The sequence below is a fragment of the Lithobates pipiens genome, unplaced genomic scaffold (genome assembly GCF_037356315.1).
Source record: "Lithobates pipiens isolate NorthernLeopardFrog02 unplaced genomic scaffold, aLitPip1_a1.2 Scaffold_8, whole genome shotgun sequence".
Classification (NCBI taxonomy): Eukaryota; Metazoa; Chordata; class Amphibia; order Anura; family Ranidae; genus Lithobates; species Lithobates pipiens.
This window is the reverse complement of record NW_027507903.1, coordinates 504,666,300-504,690,988: the sequence shown is the minus strand read 5'-3', so window position 1 is coordinate 504,690,988 and position 24,689 is coordinate 504,666,300. Positions and strand designations below refer to the sequence as shown.

Genomic DNA, 24,689 nt, shown 5'->3' with positions numbered 1-24,689 from the left:
TACCCCCTTATTTAACTGTCTTGTCCAACATTCACCAGAGGAACAGGGAAAAATCTCACAACAGCAATACGTAACATGTGAATCAATTTTATAGTGAACAGGAAGAAAAGACAAATTTTGTTACTGTGACACAGGCAGGATTTAAAACTAAAATGGCTAAAATAACAAAGGACTAAAAAAAATGGGTTTATTAGCAGAACCACACTTTGACAGGCTGGATCAGGCTAGGGCCCAAATGTAAGACCCGAAAACTTTCTTATGCCTCTTATTTGAGTAAAAATAAATAATTTCTTGGACCTAACAAATTATCTTATTGTCCGTTTCCTATCTACATCTTCATTTGCCACTTAACATAGAAAAGTGACAGCAGAAAAAGACTGATGCCGCATACATATGATCGGACTATCCGGCGGACCAGAGTCCGCCGGACAATCCGCCCGTGTGTGTTTTGTTCCCAAAAGTCCGGCGGACTTAGAAAGAAGTTTTGACTCAAAATTGTCCGCTGGACTCGGCAGTCCGGCGGACAAAAAGTAATTGTGCGGCGACTTATATAGGGACAAGGGGCGGGGTCCCCGGGTGATGTCACATGGTGACACTGCCCCCTTATGATGTCACAGTCCAGAGGATGCTGGTACCCCGCCCCGTATCCCTATATAAGTCACTGCACAACGCGTCCCTGTCATTGCAGCCAGAGAGACCGTCGAGTCAACATCTCAAGGGAGAAGAAGAGAAGGCGGCGGAGACAGAAGACAGAAGACCGGGCCAATGCTAGTAAAAGAGCTGGAAGAAGAAAGCAGAAGCCCGGCAAGAAGAAACGAAGAGGGGGACAAGATCCCCGAAGTCGGAAGAAGAGAAGGGCGGCGACAGAAGACTGGGCCACCGCTAGTAAAAGAACTTAAGAAGATAGAGGAGGCCCGGCAAGAAGAACCAAAGAGGGGGACAAGATGGCGGAAGAAGACCCCCAGACGGCGGCAGCGACGAAGAAGAAAGCCGGGCTCCTCCGCTAGTAAAAGAGCTAGCAAAAGAGCAGAAGATAGCGTAGGAGTCTGGCGGGAAGACCCCCCGAGAGGGAAGACCACCGGAGCTATCCAATAAATTATTTTTAAAACATGTGTTGTGTTTTTTTTATTTACACTTTTTTTCACCAGGTGAATGGGTAGGGGTACATGGTACCCCAATACTCATTCACATAGGGTGAGGGGCCGGTATCTGGGCTCCCGGATTCCGATAAGCCCCCCGCCCACAGACGCGGACAACCAATGGCCAGGGTTGTCAGGAAGACAACATGGGGACAAGGTGCCGCAGGGCCCCCTCTTCCCCAAAGCACCCCCCATGTTGAGGGCACGCGGCCTGATATGGACTTTGGGGGGACCCCCACGCTGTTTTTTCGGCGTAGGGCTTCCCCTTCAAGTCCATACCCTGTGAAGGCGGCGACATTGACTTCCTTCACTAGTCCCAGCTACCTGGAGTCACATTCAAAGTGAACAGACTTTTCTCCGTGTGTGGGCAAGTCCGTTCATTTCAAAAGTCCAGCGGACTCCCGCCATAGTGCGGCGGATTGTCGTGTGTGGGCAGGTCCGCTTGTTTGGAAAGTCTGGCAGGCCTCAGCTACAAAGTGTGGCGGTTTGTCCGCCGGATAGTCCGATTGTGTGTACGTGGCATGAGTAGTCCATCAAGTCTGGCCATTTTATTTATTTATTTATTTTTGGGGTTGTTTTTTTTTTTTTTAACCTTGTTGTCTGACTATAGATCTATTGCCGCGTACACACGATCAAACAATCCGGTGGAAAAGTCCGGCAAACTCAAGTCCGCCAAACAATCCCCCCGTGTGTAGCCTCCGGCATACTTTTTTGACCCGACAGTACGGCGGACTAAGAATTTCGGTTTGCACAAAAATTTGCACGCCGTACTCGCATTTCGGCGGACAATCCGGCCGTGTGTATGCAAGTCTGCCGTACTTTTGAAATGAGCGGACTTTTCCCGCCCTTGTCCCCATGTTGATAAGGACAAGGGCCTCTTCCCGACAACCCTGGCCGTTGGTTGTCGGGGTCTGCGGGCGGGGGGCTTATCGGAATCCGGGAGCCCCCTTTAATAAGGGGGCCCCCGGATACCGGTCCCCCACCCTATGTGAATGAGTATGGGGTACAATGTACCCCTACCCATTCACCTGTAAAAAAAAAGTACAAAAAAAAACACAACACACGAGATAAAATACTTTATTGCACAGCTCCGGGGGTCTTCCGTCTTCGGGGGTCTTCTCGCCGGACTCCTCCGCTATCTTCTTGTAGCTCTTTTGCTAGCGGAGGAGTCCGGCTTTCTTCCTCGCCGCTGCGGCCTCTTCTTCCGACTTCGGGGGTCTTGTCCCCCTCTTCGGTTCTTCTGCCGGGCCACCGCGCCTTCTTATAGCTCTTTTACAGGCGGTGGCCTGGTCTTCTGTCGCCGCTGCCGCCTTCCGTTCTTCTTCTTCTTCTTCTTCTTCTTGTCCTTTTTCTCCTGGAGATGTTGACTCGACGCTCTCTCCGGCCACAATGCCAGGGACGCGCTGCGCGGCCACTTATATAGGGACAAGGGGCGGTGTCACATGGCTTTTTAAGTCACATGGGTTGGTCACATGGGTTGATGTCACATGGGGACTGTGACATCGTAAGGGGGCGGGGTCACCATGTGACACCAACCCATGTGACATAAAGCCATGTGACACCGCCCCTTGTCCCTATATAAGTGGCCGCGCAGCGCGTCCCTGGCATTGTGGCCGGAGAGAGCGTTGAGTCAACATCTCGCGGCCCCCCCTTCCCCAAGGCACCCCCCATGTTGAGGGCACGCGGCCTGGTACGGCTCAGGAGGGGGGGCGCTTGCTCGCCCCCCTTTCCTGGCCGGCCGGGTAGCGTGCTCGGACAAGGGTCTGTTGTGGACTTTGGGGGGACCCCCACGCCGATTTTTTTCGGCGTTGGGGGTTCCCCTTTAAGTCCATACCAGGCGGCGGGGCCAGCGACGTCGCCTTCGCGGGCCCTGCCTACCTGGAGACGCGCTCGAAATGAGCGGACTTTCCTCCGCGTGTGTGGGTGAGTCCGTTCATTTCGAAAGTACGGCGGACTTAGTACGGTGGTCTTAGTACGCCGTATTAGTCCGCTAAAAAAGTGCCGTGTGTGGGCAAGTAGCCCGTTCGAAAATTCAGACGGACAGTTTGGCGGACGTCCGCCAGACTAAGTACGTCGGACAGACGGCTACGTGTGTACCTGGCTTAAGTTTATCCCAAGCATGTTTGAAGCCATTTACTGTTGACTGTCTCACTACCTCTGCTGGAAGTTTATTCCCATCATCAACTACCTTTTCAGTAACATAATACTTTCTAAGATTCGTTTGAACTTTCCTCCAGTTAGTTTGACACATGTCCCCGTGTTGTTGATTTAGGTTTCACATTGAAAAGATTCCCTTCCTCCCCCTTCATGTAAGCCTTACTCAGTGTAATTTTATATTTAAATGTCTGCTACATAAGACATCTACCTTAAAGGGTTTGTAAAGTCAAGGTTTTTTTATCTTAATGCATTCTATGCTTTAAGATAAAAAGCCTTCTGTGTGCAGCAGCCCCCCTAATACTTACCTGAGCCCCATCTCTGTCCAGCGATATCCACAAGTGACTTGGCCATCCAGGACTCTCCTCCTGATTGGCTGAGACACAGAAGCTGCGCTATTGGCTCCCACTGCTGTCAAAGTCAGTTAGCCAATCAGGAGAAAGAGGGACCACAGCTCTGTGTCTGAATGGACACACAGAGCTGCAGCTTGGCTTGGGTGCCCCCATAGCAAGCTGCTTACTGTGGGGGCATTCGACAGGAGGGAGGGGCCAGGAGCACAGAAGAGGGACCTGAGAAAAGGAAGATCCGGGCTTCTCTGTGCAAATCAACTGCAACAGAGCAGGGAAGAAGAACATGTTTGTTATTTTTATAGAAAAAAAAAACACTTTACAATCACTTTAACTAAGCCCCTGAAGATCCAGCATCAGCTTATCAACTGAGGATTTAAAACAAGCTGAACCCCAGAAAGAAACACTCAATAAATATATGAAATACATATATGGGAGCTGTTTTGCCTGCTAATGAATTTGTATTTCTGTTCATTCAATCCTGATATTTTCACAGCTCTGCTACATAGTACAGCCCAATCTTGCAGGGAAACTGATTTTTCTCTTTCACAGTTCAGTAACGCTTAGAGCCTCAGACTGCGCATTGAGGAAGAAACAGCAGACGGCTGAGCTCATCTCTCTGTCACCCGGCTATCTACACCTATCAGCATGCTTCCTGCAGAGTAGTAAAATTGGCTCCTTGTGCTGTTTCTCTCTCTCTCAGTCTGAGCTCTGCTGTAGGGGGACTGCAAGAAGCTTCTACCAAGTCAAATACATTTAAGGGTGTATTAATAAATACAGAAGCGTTAATTTGTCTCATATATATTTTCTCGGGGTTCAGCTTTAAACCTTCCTAGTTTTATCCAAAATAATGTTGACGTGTTTTGTTTTTTCCATGACTAGATACTCATTCTCCATTTGTTCAGAAAGATGAGGTAAACTTAACAGGTAATGGAATGAAAGATATTCACCCAGGTCAAAACAGAGCATTCCTGGCATTCATTAGACCCCTGTAAGAGGCCGCCAGCCATTGGGGGGGGGATTGTGTATCTGCTGTCAGTGTCTGAGTACTATCAGTGCCTCTCATCAGTCTTATCCTCTGTTGTGTAACTGTGGCTAAAAATAAAATGTGTGTGCGTTGTTTCATCAGATAGCCCTCCTTCTCTGTGAGGCTATACACACAAGTATTTCATATTACGAGGTAATACGGAGCCTATGCTAGAAGAGATGGGAAACTACTCCCGTCCGCCAGCGTTAGTTTAATTGTACCCCTCTATGCACTTGTACACACGATCGGAGATTCCGACGGAATGTGTCCGATTGGAGCGTTTTGTCGGATATTCCGACTGTGTGTGGTCTGCATCGGACTGTTTCCGTCGGAATATCCGTCGGACCAAATTTTCCAACTTGCCGGAAATATTTTCCGACAAAATGCTCCGATCGGACATACTCCGATCATGTGTAGAGAATTCCGATCGGACAAAGTGCCACGCATGCTCAGATCAAATTCCTACATCAAAGCTATTGGCTACTAGCCTGAACATAGTCCCGTCATAACGAAATAACGTCATCACGTCGGATTTTCCGACAACTTCGTCCGACCGTGTGTATACAACAGTTTCGGACATAATCCGTCGGACAAAATCGGACGGATTTGGTTGTTGGAATCTCCGACCGTGCGTGTGTACAAGGGCTTTGGGTTCCCCACTGATTTTATTAGGTCAGTGTACATAGACATTTATGATTTGCCTCTCACTTGGGTTTGTGAAATATTTCTGAAATGTTTGGAAGTGTTTGAATTAGATCTTATACAGGGGTATACTCTGCATGTTACACCTACAGTATATAACAAAAGTAAGTACACCCCTCACATTTCTGTAAATGTTTTATTCCATGTTTTCACGTGACAACACTGAAGAAATGACACTTTGCTACAATGTAAAGTAGTGAGAGTACAGCTTTTATAACAGTGTAAATTTTCTGTCCCCTCAAAATAACTCAACACACAGCCATTAATGTCTAAACCGCTTGTAGGCAGCTATGGTGCAGGGCAGCCCAGCTGACTGTAAGAGGTAGTGGGTTAGAAAATGTATATACTCACTTTCCAGCTATTTGATATGTTTATGTGTACATATATTCAGAGTTGTCTGGCCTCTACCATTGTCTCCAGCACCATTTTGGAAAAGCCTGTTGTCCTGATCTCGGGAGATTTGGTCGGCCATTTTTGGGTGGTCACCTTATATAAGAAAGCCCAGCCACGTTTGGTTCAGTTCACGTGTGTGCATAGACAGGTATAGAGAACCAGTTTGTCAGAGAGAGTTAGGAGAAGACAGGGAGAGTGTTCCGGCTTGTGAGGGATAGCTCAGGGTTCTTACGGAGTCCTGCATCAGCAATCCTGGTTGGATAAAAGACTCCCCATTGTGGATAATAAAACCAGTGCCCCCGCTGTGAGGGACAAGCGGATCAGATGCCTATATCCATCTGCTGAAGGAATACCGTTGTTACCGGGTAACCTGTGTGAATAGCAGCCTCTACAGATACGCATCATGTACTTGGGTTTATACTGTGTTAGTCAGTGGAAAGTGCCTATAGTGCTGACAAATACAATTACCGCTTACATCACAAGTGACTGTGCTGTATATCTGTGCATCCATGCTTGGTGTGAAACTATGTGCCTTACTGCTGTAAATACTCTTTCTACTACCATCTCTCCCGTAATAATTGTTGTCTGGTTTATAAAGTCAGTACGCGTGATTCCCTGTGAAAACGCTACACTCTACCCCCGCTTACACGCTGGCAACAAAAGTGAGTACACCCCTAAGTGAAAATGTTCAAACTGGCCCAAAGTGTCAATATTTTGTGCTTATTTCATTAATATGGGTGCATTTAATTAAATTTTGAAAAAGGTGAGCTGATCCTTTATCAATGTATTCATAAATACTGAGCTGCATAAAAGTGTTTTTTATATCCGCCTGGAGGTCAAACCATCCACATCAAACCAGGCAAGATATCCTTTATCTTTGGGGCTTCTTGTCTTAGCATTACAACCCCCCCATGCCCTTTATATAGGTACATTTATGGATGTAAACTCAGTTCTCACACATAAATCTCCGGGTCTACATGCCCATAGAGAGGCAGGAAGGATAAATGTTGTTTTGAAGGCAGGAGGTTTAACAAGAGCCAGCCAAGTGCTGGATACAATAAATTCCTGTTTAGACAATATCCCAAGAGGACCTAGGTTTGAGCTTGATTCTATTTACTTTGGTTTCGGAGTTGTAATGGGATGCTGTCTTTCTCTTTCTGTTTAAATTTCTCAGCGAACAGATATTGTTTTCTACTGAAATGTAAAGTTCAGCTATTGAGCTGTTCAGAAATAGTCCACAGATTACATAACAAAGCAAATTTGAAGGAGATCTGGAAAGGTACAAAATGGCAACCACAAGAGTAAGCAAAGGTTTCATGGCGTAAATTAGATTCAATTAATTTTGTATCAGATTCAAGGAAGTAGATGCCACACTCTGAGATCGGTCCGCCATAAATGTTATAGGTACAGTACTGCACAACCTAATGCAAAGCTTAAGCAATGAATGAAATGCATCAAAAGTAGGAGTTCATATGCGTTTTGCAATGTAAACTTAAACTTATGCTATTTACTACCAAGCTGCAACATTGCTTTTTTTTTTAGCTTTGATCTCATACTGAAAATAAGAGGCATTAATATCCTACCTAAAATGTCCTCGTAGACGTTCTCCTCAGATAAAGTGCGTGTGAGGGCCAACTTAGTCTGTGCGTACCAGTCTACCCGTCCGTTCTCTGACGACTGCAGTAGATCTTCAAATTCATAGGATTTTCTGGTGTGCAAAGTGAAAGGAAAGGACAAGGAAATGAAATGTTAGAAGCTGATAGAAGACAACAGCAGCTGAAAATGAAATGGTTTATTATTTCTTCAGAAAAAAAAAAACTTGTTCTTCAGGAAGAGATAATGACACATAGATGTTCCATGACACGGCAGATTTGTAATATAATAGCAAATGCATGAAGTGTAAACATTTGCATAAAACACACGTTGTGCTGAAAAGAAGTATGTGACCAATTGCTTCTGAATAGCAATATATAGTATAAGACTAAACCTATAAGGAGACTTCTTGAAGTTAGGTTCAGGAATTTAGATCTTTCCAGTAAAGTGTACTGTTAATGCTAAAACATAGAAAGACATTTTAAAGTGGAATCATACTAACCTCCACTCCAGCAATGAGGTGTTGAAACTCCCTCATCGGTCCCTTATCGGTGTACTTCCTTTAACAACAATTTGGGGAAGGTACCTTTTTTCCAGCTTGACTGTGCCCCTGTGCCCAAATCTTGGTCCTTACAGATATGGCAAGGAGTTGTCGAAGAAGTTGAGTGGCTGGTAGAAAGCCCTTACCTCAGCCTTCTTGAATGTTTTTGGAATGCAAATTTGCGAGCCAGGACTTCTCAAACAGTACTTGACCTCACAAATGCTCCTTTGGCTGAATGAGCACCAATTCCCACAGACATACAATACATTTTTTTTTGGAAAGCCTTCCCAGTTGAAAGGAGACTGTTGGTTATAGCCACAGAGGGGCGATAACTCTATATAAATAATCCTGGTTTTGGAAAGGGATGTCCAACATGATCATATTGGTGTGAAGGTTGAGTATCCACACACTTTTGGCCAATTAGTGTACTTGTTGAGTGTACTAGTTGAGGTTTATCACATACTTTCCAGTCTCCCCATGCTGATGGCTCAGTTCCCTAAAACTCCCCTGGTTTCCAAATGTAAGAAGTAGCCAACTTCATTCAAACTGTCACCCTCTATGCCCCAACTGCCAATGATCATGGATGTTTGAATTGATTTGGGTGGCTCAAGGTTGTCATGTTCCACATTGGAGGTGGGTGAGGGAATCCTCTCCATTGTGTCTTTGTATTTTGACAGCGGGGAGACTTATACACTGATCAGTGATGCCGTTTATTGGATGTGGCGTTGAATGAGCAGAAGTTTTCTAACAGGGAGGATGAAAAGAAGTCAATTGCTAGATCGACTTCTGTTCAACAAAGCCATAGATGGATCTAAATTTGTCTAGTCCCTGCTGAACTGGCGAGAGATTGATCCATGAACACCCAAGTTGACCTCTGGTGATCTCTAAGCAAAGTGGGCATAGACATTAAATTAATCTAGGTGTTTTGTTTAGGAGATCCACTGCTTTATTTAAACAGATTGTAGCAGCCCACATAATTGCTTTATCCATTTTGTGTTGATGACTTTGGCTACCATGATAAGTCCATGCTCTGATATTCTTACCAAACCAAAATGATGCTCCTCAAAGCTGCAGCTTGAAGACAGACGCCACCCAAAACTTTTAGTTTTGTTTAGTGTAGAGTGGGGAAGGGTTGCCACCTTTGTTCCTATTTGAGAGACTTTCCATCCCTTACTGTCAGGACATGAATGGATGGGAAATCTCACGAACAGGGATGCAATCTAAAACAAAAACACATTTTAAGTAGAGTTAGGAAAGATTAGAGCTTCTGGCAATTTGGTTTTTTTTGCTGTCGGTACTTTCCTGTCCCTATGACAACCACACCCCCATTTCTTAAATGTCAATCACTTGGGAAAGTGGGGGCAAATCTCTCTAATGGGGTCACAGACTGAAATAAAAGCATGACAGATAAGTTAACTCTTCCCTATCCCTAATCAAAATGAAAAACAATTCTGGAATTAGGCATTTTTGCAATTTGGCATTAAGGTCCCTTTCACGCAGGGTGGACTGCATTCCGATCAGCAGGGGATCCACTCACAGATCCCCTGCTGATCAGAGCAGAGTGGGCAGATGAGACAGGTCTGTGTCCGCTCAGTTTATGCAGAGATCTATGGACAGCCAAGAGTAAACAGACCCCACTGTCTGCTTACACTTGACTACCTCCGATCCAATATGTATACACGGAAGAGAAGGGTTCCCTGGGGCCTTGTACAGCCATAAATAAAGCTAGCATATTTTAAGCTGTTAGACATAAATAAATAAAAGCTGACCAATGTAAAGCACCCTGTCAGTGTTAAATGGTTTGTTTCAACCCTCTTAGTCCCCTTTCACACTTGTACGACCTGAAAGTCGTGTGACTTTGACATGACTTTGACCAGGGCCGGATTAACATAGGGGCTATTGGAGCTGCAGCTCCAGGCCCCTTTCTCAAGATAGGCCCATTTGCCCAAAAAAAAAAAAAAAAAAAAAGATCGACTTCGAGTATTGTAGCTCGGCGATCAGGAGTCACAGAGACCCCACATTTGGGCGGTAGGTACCCAAAGACCCACTCCAGCACTGGTTAAAATATGGGGCTGCTGTCATCTATGGTTCCGGAGATACGGGGCTCCTTGCACAGCCTGTCAGAAGCTTCATACAGAGCGGCAGTATAAATACAAGCTGGAACACTCTGCAGCAGACTGAGAGGATGAACTCACAGAGCTTATAATAATTATTTGTATATTACTTATGATAATTAATCCCTTGCCACCCGGCCATTCTGAGACTTCTCTCCTTCATGTAAAAATCATCATTTTTTTATGTTAGAAAATTACTCAGAACCCTCAAGCATTATATATTGTTTTAGCAGACACCTTATGGAATAAAATTGTGGTCTTTGCAACTTTTTATGTTACACAATATTAGCGCAGCAATTTTTCAAACTTTTTTTTTGAAAGAAACTGTTTCATTCATTAACCACTTGCTTACTGGGCACTTAAACCCCCCTCCTGCCCAGACCAATTTTCAGCTTTCAGCGCTGATGCACTTTGAATGACAATTGCGCGGTCATACAACACTGTACCCAAGTGAAATTTTTATCATTTTTTTCCCACAAATAGAGCTTTCTTTTGGTGGTATTTAATTACAGCTCGGAGTTTTATTTTTTGCTAAACAAACAAAAAAAGATGCAAAAAAAAAAATCATGTTTAATAGTTTGTTATAAAATTTTGCAAACAGGTCATTTTTCTCCTTCATTGAAATGCGCTGATGAGGCGGCACTGGTGGGCACTGATGGGCGGCACTGGTGGGCACTGATAGGCAGCACTGGTGGGCGGCACTGGTGGGCACTGATAGGCACAGTTAAGGCGACACTAATAGGCACAGATAAGGTGGCACCGATAGGCACAGATAAGGCAGTACTGATGGGCACAGATAAGGCGGCACTGATGGGCACTGATAGGTGGCACGGATGGGTGGCACAGATGGGTGGCACTAAGGGGCACTGATAGGTACCACTGATAGATGGGACTGATGGGCACTGATAGGTGGCACTGATAGGTGGCTCTGATAGGTGGCACTGCTGGGCACTGATGGGCGGCACTGATGGGCACTGGTAGATGACACGGATGGGCACGGATATGTGGCACTGAGGTGCAGCAATGTTGTTGAGGCAGATTGTGGGCACTGAAAGGTGGCACTGTGGGCACTGATGGGTGGCACTGTGGGTACTGATGTATGGCACTGTGGGCACTGATGTATGGCACTGCTGGGTGGCATTATGGGCACTGATGGGTGGCACTGCTGGGTGGCACTTTTTTAATTCTCTGAGGGTTACTGGCAGGGGGCAGGTGGGCACTGATACACTGGCCGTGATCGGGACTAATGTCCCGATCACGGCCGCCGGTGATCGGCTTTTTTTTCTCTCCTCGCGCTGTCAGCGTGAGGAGGAAAAATAGCCGATTACCGGCTCTGTTTTGTCACTTGATCAGCTGTCATTGGCTGACAGCTGATCACGTAATAAAGGGTCGGGATCGACCCCTTGCTCGGATCGGTGATCAGGCGAGTCTCATTGACTCGCCGATCACAGAGCGCGCCGCGCGCGCCCCTCAGGGGGTGCGCAGGCCGCTCGTGCATGGGACGACGTCAATAAACGTAGTCCCGGCAAAGGAGGTCTGCGCTGTAGCCGTCATTCGGCTATAGCGCGGATCTCAAGAGGTTAAAAAAACACTAAAGTTAGCACGATTTTTTGTTGTGTACTAAGCGATGCTTTACATTTTTTTACAGGTTACATGTTTAGAGTTACAGAGAAGGTCTAGTGCTAGAATTATTGCTCTCACTCCAACGATCGTGGCGTATGTAACCTGTGTGTATCTGGCTCTGATACTAACCAGTGCCTACCCAGGGACTGACTAGTATCTCTCCCCAGCCTGTCCCCACACACCCTCTCACCTGCTGACCTGTGAATGGGGCAATCACTCCCGCAGTGTTATTGTGTTCTGCCAGTGAATACAATGATTAGTGTTGCTAACTATAGCTGGCAGCACTGATTGTTTTGGGGAAAACCTGACAGGCTGGTTCTACTCAAGTCGGTTAATAGGTTGACTTGTGTAAAACCAGCTAGCCCATACATAGATCAACTATGGCTGGTCTCTGCTTAATTGGTGTATTTTAATCCATGTCTGGCCCGCTTAACCACTACGCAGTCCCTAAACATCCTTCCACAAACCTTTACATTTTTCCTTCCCAGATTACTTCATCCTCCTCTCCTATACATAGTGCCCACTGTCATACTCTCCACACTTCTCTCCTGTACATACTGCTCGCTATCATACCCTCCACACTTCTCTCCTATACATAACGCCCGCTGTCATATCCTACACACTCCTCTCTTGTACATAATGCCCGCTGTCATACACTTCTCTCCTGTACATAGTGCCCACTGTCGTACCCTCCACACTCCTCTCCTATACATAGTGCCCACCGTCATACCCTCCACACTCCTCTCCTGTACATACCACTCACTGTCATACCCTCCACACTCCTCTCCTATACATAGTGCCCACTGTCATACCTCCAACACTTCTCTCCTATACATAGTGCCCACTGTCATACCCTCCACACTCCTCTCCTGTACATACTACTCACTGTCATACCCTCCATACTGCTCTCCTATACATAGTGCCCACTGTCATACCTCCAACACTTCTCTCCTATACATAGTGCTCACTGTCATACACTCCTTTCCTGTACATACTACTCACTCTCATACCCTCCATACTCCTCTCCTATACATAGTTCCCACTATCATACCCTCCACACTTCTCTCCTATACATAGTGCCCACTGTTATACCCTCCACACTTCTCGCCTATACATAGTGCCCACTGTGATACCCTCCACACTCCTCTCCTGTACATAGTGCCCACCGTCATACCCTCCCTCCACACTCCTCTCCTGTAATTACTGCTTACTGTCCTACTTTCCACACTTCTCTCCTGTACATAGTGCTCACTGTCATACCCTGCACACTCCTGCACATATTGCTCACTGTCATACCCTCCACACTCTTCTCTTGTACATAGTGCCCAATGTCATACGCTCTACACTCCTCTGCTGTGCATACTGCCCACTGTCATACCCTCCACACTCCTCTCCTGTACATAATGCCTTCTGCCATACCCTCTGCACTCCTCTCATGTACATAGTGCCCACTGTTAGACCCTCCACATTCCTCTCCCTCACCTGCACATACTTCCCACTTTTATACCATCCATACTCCCCCCCTATGCCTCTTACCCACAAAAACTGTTCTTTAAAATTATACTGAATATCCTCAATGTTACCAGCTCTAGAATGGGCACTTTTGTCAGTTCAACTAAAGGAAATCTCACAGTCCTCATATTTGTTCTGCCCCATTATTAGTACTTATTTAATTTTGTGATTACTATTGTGATGTATAGAGGAACACGGGGGATGTCAGCTACTCTAAATATAGCACTTGTAAAAAAAAGCGTCCCTGAAAATATTTTTGAAATGTTGACAACTATGCACTTAGGCACTGCCCAAGGGCCACAGGATCAGTAGGGGGCCCCATGAGAGGCTCCTGTGATATTAAAGAGGTAGTAAACTTTTCTAACATTACTACTTTTTAGAGGCCCTGGGGTAGATTATGCCATAATGCACATAAGGGTACACTTAAATTGTCAGACTGAGCCCTCCAGTGTCGTGCTGTGATCAATCCGGCGAGGCCCGGGCACTTCCATCTTCACCCGGTCTTCCTTCTGGGTTCTGTGCCTTCGGTCACTTGCCTTGGCCAGGCTGTGTTGATGTCATTCCCACACATGCTCATGAGCATCCTCTTTCTCTCATCCCCCCTTTCTCTCTCATCCTCCCTCCCTTACCCCTCACACCTCTTTCATCCCCTTTCTCTATCTCTCTCTCTCTCATCATCCCTCTCTCTCTTTAATTTAATTTGTTATAACAAAAAATAGTTTGCATTTTTATTTATTTATTGTTTATAAAAGGCCCCACCAAAATCCTCAGCACAAGGCCTATGATGTTCTTAATCTGGCCCTGACTTTGACATGACTTTGACGCAATTTTGACATGACTAGAAGCAATGCCTGTGTAATCTTGAGGTCTATAGAGCTAAAGTCACATCAAAGTTGGACCAAAGTAGGGCAGGGACTTCTTTGAAGTTGATGTGCCTTGAAGTCGCACAGATATGAACGGTACTCATTGGAAATCAGAGGATATGACTTGTCATGCGACTTTTGCAGTTCCAAGTTGCAGGACAAGTCAAACAAGTGTGAAAGGGGCCTAACTGCCACTTTTGTTGGACAGCTTGGTCTGTTAAAAGGAATTGAAAAATAACAGACTTACTGGATGGATCACCAGGTAATAAAACTATGTTACAGGTGGGAAAAACAAAGACTGCTGTGTTGATGCTATTGACAGACTGTATCATATATGTCATTTTTTTTTGGCCATAGTTACACTTCAAACATCACATAAATGTTATGTAAGCTATTGTAATTATGCATTTATAGTTAATAATATAATTATCTTTGTGGCATGAGAAGAGTCACCAAATTATTTTTTAAATAAAATTACAGTAGATGTGGTACAGTTAGGTAATCTCAAGACATAAAGGCAGATCGCCAAGGATGATGTGACTGCTAGAGGTGTTGCACAAATACCTTTTCACCTTGGTAAGCTCATCACTATGGGCCATGACATACTGTCTTTGACCTACATAATGTGGTTGGCTTGCAACCTAATATTCAGTGTGTGGAAACAGAAGCACTGTCACCCAGCACACCTGTCAAGAAGATTGCACCAGCCTTCATTGGGGGCTTCCAGCGTGAGCACCTGTGCATCTCTGCACGGGCATGTGTGTCTGTACATGCATCTCACAAAATGTACTTGGCCGTGTATGCATGCTTGTTGCTGATAGAGATGCTAAATAGACACAAGTCCTGCCAGGTCTTCAGCAGTATACCCATGACCTCTGAATCCTGCAACCTGACTGGTAATTCCTGTTACTGACCTGGCTTGTGCCCATTTTCCACATCCTACGAACTGACTATCATTTCAGCTCAAATGTTCTGGTACCCGGAATGTACCTGACTTCTCTGCTACCGGTTTAGCACTGTGTTGCCTACTCTTTGCTGACCCCAGTCTGTTTTCTGAACTCATCATTGACCCACATCATCAGGGCCAGGACAAGGGGAGGGCAAGAGGGGCAGCTGCCCTGCGCACTGTGATATCATGTGAGGTGGGGGGCACCTGAAGGAGATTGGGGGGAAGAGGATTTTTGTTGGAAGGGGGAATTTGGGGGTTGCAGGGGATAAGTATCGTTCTATGAGGGGGGGTGCTAAGAGTGGTGATTTAGGGGCATTTGTGTTGGGAGGGGGGATGAGGGGAAGAAGATTAGTGCTAGGAGGGGGAATTTCTACTGGGGGGGGATTGAAGGTGGGGGGGAGAAGTTGTGTGGAGGTAAATTTTAGGGGTAGAGGAGATGTGCTTGGAGGGATGTTTTTTTTAGGGGGGGTGGGGGCTGGGGGGGGATGGTGGGTTGGTTAGATTTTAGCTAGGGAGGTCTGGGTTGGGGGGGATTTGTCCCGAGAGGGGGGATTTCAGCAAAGAGGTGGATTTGTACTGGGTATATACATATATATATATATATATATATATATATATATATATATAATATACACATGTATACTGTATATATGTGTATACGTCCTCTCGGGGGGGGGGGGGGTGGTGTTAGTTTGCCACCTCCCTGAACCACACCAGGCCACATGCCCTCAACATGGGGAGGGTGCTTTGGGGCAGAGGGGCTCTGACCCCCCCCCACCCTCAAAGCACGTTAACCCTATCTTGATGGGGACATGGACCTCTTCCCCACAACTCTGGTCGATGGTTGTGTGCCCCCAGTGTAAAAAGCAAATAAAAACATAACATAGGTCTTTGGCAGCAGAGCTGTCAGGCAGCACTCGCCTTTCTCTGGACCAGAGGTTTTTTTTTTTTTTTTTTCAGGATGGCGGTGGTGGCAGGCATAGTGATTGACAAAGGAGCTACACTGGAGGACACTGTTTTTTTTTCAATTTTTTTTTTATTGCAGACAATGTTTTTTTTTTCATTCAGCTGTCAGCCGGTAACCCGCTCCTTAAAGTGGTTGTAAACCCTTACAAACCACTTTGACCTACAGGTAAGCCTAGATTAAGGCTTACCTGTAGGTCCAAGCAATATCTCCTAAACCTATATGGTTTAGGAGATATTTGCCCGAAAACGGGCACCGCTGTCTATGGCGCATGCGCCGTAGACAGCGGCGCGCTGGCGCACTGAACGCGGCAGTTCCAAGAATGGAGCTGCCGCATTTGTCGACTCCCGTGCGCATGCGCGGGAGTGACGTCATCGCGGCTTCGCCGAATGACAGCGGTGGAGCTGCGAGACGCCACCAGCAAGATGGATGCGGCGGACCACAGGGGACAGCGCGACTTCGCTGGCTCCTGTGTCAGGTAAGTGACACATAATGGGCTACTATGCGATGCATAGTAGTCCATTATGCTTTACCTTTGCAGGGAAAAAAAGAGGAAGTAAACTCATCAGGGTTTACTTCCTCTTTAACCACCAGCTATTTACTGGTTAAGGACGTCAGCGGCCTTGCTCCTTCATGCTAAAGCTACTAAATGTAGCTTAAACACTAGGCTAAACACTGCTAAACGCCAGCAAAAAACACTAAAACATTCGCTTTTTTAACCGCCTCCGGACCAGCTGGTTGGCTCTCCTGCGTGAAATCACGTTACTGGGTCCGCATAGCAGGCGCCTGCTGCAGAGCAGGGGGTGCCGATGCTCGTGGTCGACGGTCGCGATGACCGCCTGCCACGAGCGATCGTGACCAGGAGACACAGAATAGGGACGAGTGTGTGTAAACACACACTTCCTGTTCTGTTCTGACAGGAGTGACAGATCGTGTGTTCCTATTAGCTAGGAACCACAATCTATCACTTCCTGTAGTTAGTCCCTCCCCCTTCAGTTAGAATCGCCTCCCAGGTTACACAGTTAACCCCTTCACCGCCCCCTAGTGTTAACCCCTTCACTGCCAGTGACATTTTTACAGTAATCAATGCATTTTTAATCGCACTGATCGCTGTATTAATGCCAGCGATTCCAAAAATGTGTCAAGATTGTCTAATGTGTCCACATAATGTCGCAGTCATGATAAAAATTGCAGATCGCCGCCAATACTAGTAAAAAAAAAATGTATAATAAAAATGCTATAAATCTATGCCCTATTTTGTAGATGCTATATCTTTTGCGCAAACCAATCAATATACGCTTATTTTTTTCTTTTACCAAAAATATGTAGAAGAATACATATCAGCCTAAACTGAGGAAACTTTTTTTTATATATATTTTTGGGGGATATTTATTATAGGAAAAAGTAAAAAATATAATGCGTTTTTTTCATAATTGTCGCTCTTTTTTTGTTTATAGTGCAAAAAAATAAAAACCGCAGGAGGTCATCAAATACCACCAAAAGAAAGCTCAATTTGTGGGAAAAAAAGGACGTCAATTTTGTTTGGGTCGCATGACCGCGCAATTGTCAGTTAAAGCAACGCAGCATATCCAAACAAAAGAACTCGCTGCTCCAGGTGAGACAGGAAGCCTAATGATATCACGCCTCGGCCCGCCTCCGCATACGATCAACACTGAAGAAATGGCTGCACTCCAAGATCTATCAAAATTCTTGTTTAATAAAGAACATCCCAAGTGTTACAGAGAGTACAAATGGTAGACGCGTTTCACACACTAACAGGTGCGCTTATTCATAAACACTTGGGATGTTCTTTATTAAACAAGAATTGTGATGGATCTTGGAGTGCAGCCATTTCTTCAGTGTTAAAGCGACGCAGTGCCGAAACGCAAAAAGTGCTTTGGTCAGGAAGGGGGTAAATTCCTCCAGGGCTGAAGTGGTTAAAGCAGTTTTTACCTTTCTAGTGTGCATGAAGTCTAAAAAGAGTACCTCTTCTATGGTGCCGTCTGTCATGCAGTGCACCGTCGGCCAGTCTGCATAAGACTATTGAATGTAGACTTGAATCGATGCTACATACTGTATATCCAATCTAGTTCTTGCAATGTATCGAAGGTACGCGGTTTTTGTTTTTAAAAGTGCTGTTTACTTTCTAAAAAATGACCAATAAAACGTTAATTGAAAAAAAAAAAAGAGTACCTCTACAGTTTTAGAAAGTTAGGAAACATGTATGCAAACTTTAAAAAAACGACTTTAGATATGATTATATAACTTATATTAAATATAACAAAAATGTTTTATAACTTTGTAAATTTCCCGTTGTGCAATGATAATGCGAATGTGACTTTTCTTGTTATCCTAATTCAGTACGGCCCTTCGTTTAACATGAGTTTGCCATGCCTGACCAAGACTGATTACATATGGGCTTCCTTGGGTCTTTCACTGCCAAAGAATAATTTGGGTACCCTAAAGTGCAACCAGTGATAGTGTAAAAGGGTTAACGTATTTGGAAGACTCTTCAAAGCCAGTCTGAGGATAACATCCTCATAGGTTTACAGCTTCTTATAGGCCAGGAAACAAAAATAAACCTACAGACTTCCTTCCTGACTGGCGAATCGATAGCTCATTGCTGTATAAAGTTGTATCTATTCATAAGCATGAGCTCTCTCCAACAATATAACAATAAAAGCCTTTGAACGGAAGGCTATATTTCTTAGGAAGGTCTGAGATGTGGAAGCTACCATCTGAGTTTATCTGAGTACACCGCATTTGCATTTGCCTCGCTGTAATCACATGGAACCAGGAAATGGATTCAGTGATGTGTAGCATCACTTTTTTGAGTTTCCAGTGAAAAATGTTGCATACATGTAACATGTTTATTTTTTTGTGTTTCTGTCTTTGCTGTATTTCTTCATTTGTCCCTTTTTTGTATGTCATTGTTTCTTGAAACAACAGGTAAGCTATGCATCGATAGTTTCTGTTTATGGTCAACAAACTGTATGGGCACACACTTTTACAGCCATTTTCTAGCATAGAAAGGTAATGTCATCCCTCACCAGCCAATCAAGATGACCGAAGACTGGCACCTGGAAGAAGCCGGGGAGAAGATGCCGATGCTGGAATTTTGCAGGCTTTGGACTGTAAGAGCCGGTTCACACAGGGGCGACTCAGATCCGACTTCAGGTTGCCCCTAGTTGCCTTAAGTCGCGCTACATGTGAAAACTCGCTCGTCCCCACCCCCTTTCCTGGCCGGCCGGGTAGCGTGCTCGGATAAGGGTCTGGTATGGATCTGGGGGGGGGGGGGGGCCACCACACTGTTTTTTTGGCGTAGGAGGTTCCCCTTCAAATCCATACCAGACCTAAGGGCCTGGTATGCTCTCGGAGGGGGAACCCACACCAATTTTTTTTAATAAATTTGGCGTGGAGTTCCCTCTTGAGAGCTGATAGACGGAGATCCGACTTGGAGGCGCAATTGAAATCAATGGGTACCAGTCGCCTACAAGTTGGATTGAAGTAGTACAGGAACCTTTTCTGAAGTAGGAGCAACTTCAGTAGTGTGCATTAAGACGGCTCTCATTCACTTACATTGATTTTTACATGTAGCGAACTAGGGGTGACCTGAAGTCTGATCTGAGTCGCCCCTGTGTGAACCGGCTCTAAGTATTTCAAACTTTAGTAACACTGAAAAATTACAGACTTACTGGCTGTATCACCAGGTCAAAATAATGGGAAAAAGAAAGCAGCCACCACATTTAAAATTTAAGTTTATTGAAAAAAAAATTAAATTTGCGAACAAGACTGAATACAGAAGACTATGGGCGAATTTATCAAAACTGAAGCAAACAGAATCTGGAGTAGCTGTGCATTGTAACCATTTAACTTCTTTTTTTCAGCTTGTTTAGTAAAGCTTTGAAAATGAAAGGCAGAAGCTGATTGGATACCATGCACAACTGCTCCAGATTCAGACTGTTCCATCTTTGATAAATTCCCCTTTATGCATTAAAGCATTCTTACCTGCCTGTTTGCACTGTAAACTAAGCTCTGCACATGCAGCTCAGTGTATAATTTTAGCAACTACCAAGTTCAGTGAACTCCCACGCATGCGTGAGCATGGGCGTCCTCTGAACTTTTTTCGGGGGGGGGGGCATCAATTTAAGGTCATGTATTGCAATTTGCAATACAAAAAGATGTACACAGTGGTGTCATGGCACAGGCACTGCTGTTACCTGTGGTTCTTCAGCAATAGGCCCAGGACAGGCACTGGCAGTCAGGCAGTGTATTCTCTGTCCTTTCGGCCACTACTCGCCATGCACCTGTGACCTGTGGGAGGAGCCGCCGCCACGCCGGCCAGATTGGCATAGGCACAACATACATTTACACAGGCTGAGGCAGCAGCCAATCACGGAACAGCTGGGTCACGGTGATGTTAAGCAGAGGCTTAAGAGGCAGAGCCAATCCGATGCTCGGACCGGGGGTGAGGAGGGAGGGAAGGATGTGTAGTCAGAAAAAACTGAGAGCAGCGCCAGCCCCCAGACTTTGAAAAAAAGTCCACGGCTGCCGTGGAGGCTGCCGCGGCGGCCATTGCAACACAGGGGCCAAGTGTCCACTCTGACTTCAACACTCTTACGATTCCGGGGGGGCAATTGACCCCCCTTGCCCTATGGTGCGGACAGCCATGTGCGTGAGTGCGTTGGCAGCCCAGCCAATCAAAACAACCAAGTGGAGTGGAGGTGAGTAAAGTTCTCTTTTAAAGAGGAGCTCCTGGCTCCTGGAGAAAAAATGAAAAGCCAGGAGCTACAAATACTGTAGCTGCTGAATTTTAATATTAGGACACTTACCTGTCCAGGAATCCAGTCTTCAAAGTCGATTTTTCTACAGGCTATCCAGTGCTACTGCCGCCATCTCCACTAAGGAAAACCAGCAGTGAAGCCTTGCAGCTTCACAGTTGGTTCCCTATTGTGCATGCGCAAAGTGTGCTGCGCTCTCTGGTTGGGCCAGTTCACTGCGGCGCACGCAGCCCAAAATGGGAGCAGATACCTGTCAAAACCAGTTACCCCCTCCCCCCCAAAAGGTGCCAAATGTGCCAGCGGAGAGGTAAGGAGGCAGACAAGCGGAGCTTCCCCTTTTGGGTGGAGCTCTGCTTTAAGGATTGGTAATCTACAGTATATTTAAAGAGGAAGTAAATCCCTTCAAACCACTTTGACCTACAGGTAAGCCTAGATTAAGGCTTACCTGTAGGTCCAAGCAATATCTCCTAAACCTATATGGTTTAGGAGATATTTGCCCGAAAATGGGCACCGCTGTCTACGGCGCATGCGCCGTAGACAGCGGCGCGCAGGCGCACTAAATGCGGCAAGTCCAAGAATGGATTTGCCTAATTTGTCGACTCCCGTGCGCATGCGCGGGAGTGACGTCATCGCGGCTTCGCCGAATGGCAGCGTCGGAGCTGCGAGACGCGACTCCCGTGCGCATGCGCGGGAGTGACGTCATCGCGGCTTCGCCGCTGTCATTGGTCGGAGCTGCGAGACGCCACCAGCAAGATGGACGCGGCGGACTACAGGGATCAGCGGCGACTTCGCTGGCTCCTGTGTCAGGTAAGTGACACATAATGAGCTACTATGCGATGCATAGTAGTCCATTATGCTTTACCTTTGCAGGGAAAAAAAGAGGAAGTAAACCCATCAGGGTTTACTTCCTCTTTAAATTTTTGGATTTAGCAGACCATCCAGTGCCTTACATCCATACCTTTTGAGGGGGCTTGAATTCAAAGCCTTGTATATGGAAAGAGAATAAACATGCCTACTAAACATGTTTAAGAACTACTCTGTGATTTTTTTGCCTTTGTTTTTAATGTTATTGAACACATTTTAGGGGAAAAAAAACGCATTTGAACATGGGCACTTACAATAGAACTATGTCCAAAACTTTTTTTTTCGTTTTGGGTACAGTAAGGGAGGGTTATAACCCCTGTCCGATTTTTTTTTGTCATATGTTTCCCATTTTGAAGATTTTCTTTCACTTCCTGTCTCATAGACAAATGGGAAGTGAGAAGAAATCCCTTGGGTCCTCCAGGTCCCCAGAACTAGTGTCCCCATTTAAAGATTTTCCCTCTATTATTTTTCTGGAGACAAGCCAAAATTTGAGATTTATTTTTTGCTTTCACTTTCAATGATAATGGTAAACAGGACCAATAGAGAGGGAAATCTCCTTAACAGGGGCACAGACAGCAATAAAAACCAAAAATATGTTGCCTTTAATTATATTTTAAGAGTGGGTAAGCACAAGGATCAATGACTTGAAAATTGTTAGGCCAGGCACTGATGCTAAAAGAAAATGAAACTTCAGACAAAACAGAGGGCAGGAACACAAACTAATAGGTATGGGTGAAGACAAGCAAAAGCTTGTTTGGCTGGACTTCTATGGATCACAGGAGTGCAATTCATTTTGCACTCCTGTGACCCGTTTTCAGCAGAAAGTAGGCTGAGGTCCGCTTTATGCTGACCTCACGAATGTCAGTCCAGCCACCGCATCATCGCAACAATAAAGTCTGGATCCGCCAGATCCCTAGACTGAGCCGGACGCTCCGCACCCTCCACAGCTCAGCGCTCCAATGAGCAAGGAGGGAGCAGAGCAGAGAGCTGTGACTGACAGTCTACAGCTCTCTGCTCATGGAGCTCTGAAAACCGAGCGATCAGTGGTGTTCGATTGCTCGATTCTCAGTGCAGAGGTGCCAGGGGACAGATGCAGCATCCACTTAGTTAAGTATAAAACTGCAAAAAAAAAATCCTTTACTTTCCTTTTAAACATACACTGTGCTTTATGCAAACATTGTAAGGTTTCTTTCTGTTATGCTAAAAAATCAAGTCAAGTAGACCTACCTGTGGTCTCCATTGTTTCTATGCTTGCTATTCCAAAGTCTCCTGCTGACAGCTGATGGAGGTGGAGATGTTGGGAGTGGAGGGGGAAGTATACAAGGAAGTGGAGGTAAGTCTCTGTTTATTTTCCGTAAACCTGTTCTAACTGAGCCCAGGTCTCCCTCATGCCGAAAAGTCCTCCTAGGCTTTGGTAAGGGATTGATAGGTATTGACTTCTCAGGGGCCCCGGGCTCTGTATAAACATTTTCAGCATTGCTTGTCCTTCGAGACGTCCTGCCTTCTCCAACCGTCCCAAATATAGGCTCTGCATTCTCAGAGTCTGATCCCCATTTTGATTTTGACCCCAATTTGTTCTCCTGGTTCTCTGAATCCAGTAAACACTGTGGGGAGTAATAGGTCCCAGGTAACTGCGGAAGGCCATCTGCAGGACTGTCCTTCAGTGAACGTTCAAACCTTTTCACTTGGTTTAGCACAGTTGTCTGGTCCTTTTTGGTGCATGTAAATTTCTCCTGAAGTCTTTCTGTGGTTAGGGTGTCATCTTTTTCTGTTTTCTTTTCAAATTTTTGAGACTCTCTCTGTTCAATGTCCTTATTTTCCATTTCCCAACTGAACATCCTTTTGATATTAACTTTCTGACGGTTCCTTCCATCATCAACAGCTGTATCTACAAAAGTGGTACCAAACGAGTCCTGTCTCTTTACAGTTGTAGGCTCTTCCCTGCCAAGGTTTGGAGACAGTGTCTCCTTCTTGCCTTCCCACTCAGAAATTTTATCCTTAATGCTTGATGTTTTCTTCAGGGTGATCTTTTGGGGAGATGGGGAAGATTTGGTGTTACCCAGCTGTTTTTTAATTATAAGTCCTGGGTCTTTGACATTAATTTCCATCACTGGGTCATTAATAATCATGTTGTTGCTGATCATGTTCTGTCCCAAACCTTGTAAGTCTTTGTCACTTGGCCAGTTCTCCAGGCCTTTAAATGGAGTCTTCTCTTGGTCAACCTCTTGTTTGTATATGATTGGCACTAATGCACTTACAGCTTGGGTTTTGACACTCAAGTGATACTGAAGAACTTCAAGTTTTTGCCAAGTCCCAGAGTTTTCTTTACCTGTGGGGTTCACCCTGGGAAAAAGAAAGCAATAATTGATGCATGTTGGTGAAGTTATACATACTATTCTTGTATCAGTAATATATTTCGCAAGATATTATTGAAGATTTGATAACTTTTTTTGCACAACAGGCTTAAAGTCGATGTAAAGGTTGAAGGTATTTTGCCTTGGTGCATTCTATGAATGAAAGTAAAAATCCTTCTGCGTGCAGCTTCCTCCCAGCCCTTTTAATACTTACCTGAGCCCCATCTTGATCCAGCTCTCCTGGGCCCCTTCCTCCTTATTGGCTGAGGCAGCAGCAGGAGCTATTGGCTCCCACTACTGTCAACCACAGCCAATGAGGAGAGAGCGGGTAAAAACATATCTGCCGTTAATATCACTTTAAAGCATAACTAAACCAAAGAACAAAAATGTAAAATATTGCAGCTTACCAATCCTTAGATGTGATAGCTACATTAATTTTCTTCTTTTAAGGATTTTATTTTCTACCTTGTGATCCTGCGAATAGAAAAGATTGTCTTATACCAGCATGGTACACAGAAGGACCCTTCCTTTCTGTAGGACAGCAGTGATTACCCTGTAGAGATCCTACACACACTCTAATGCCGCATACACACGACCAGTTTTCTGAAGGTTTTTCCGATGGAGTTCCGCTGAAACTGTCGTGCGTACACACGATCACACCAAAGTCCAATCGTTAAGAACGTGGTGACGTACAGCACGTATGACGGGATTAGAAAAAGGAAGTTCAATAGCCAGTAGCCAATAGCTTCCGTCTTGTACTTGCTTCAGA

The 24,689-nt window shown here is 45.3% G+C and overlaps 1 protein-coding gene across 1 annotated transcript in view; it reads right to left on the bottom strand.

The window, feature by feature from the left end:
* DENND2A (DENN domain containing 2A) overlaps positions 1–24,689 on the bottom strand; it is a gene marked incomplete in the record, with an annotated part of 181,615 nt that overhangs the window by 61,300 nt on the left and 95,626 nt on the right. The window contains 2 exon segments of the mRNA XM_077469274.1: positions 7,346–7,470; positions 22,794–23,909. Of these exon segments, the coding sequence (XP_077325400.1) occupies positions 7,346–7,470; positions 22,794–23,909 (1,241 nt within the window).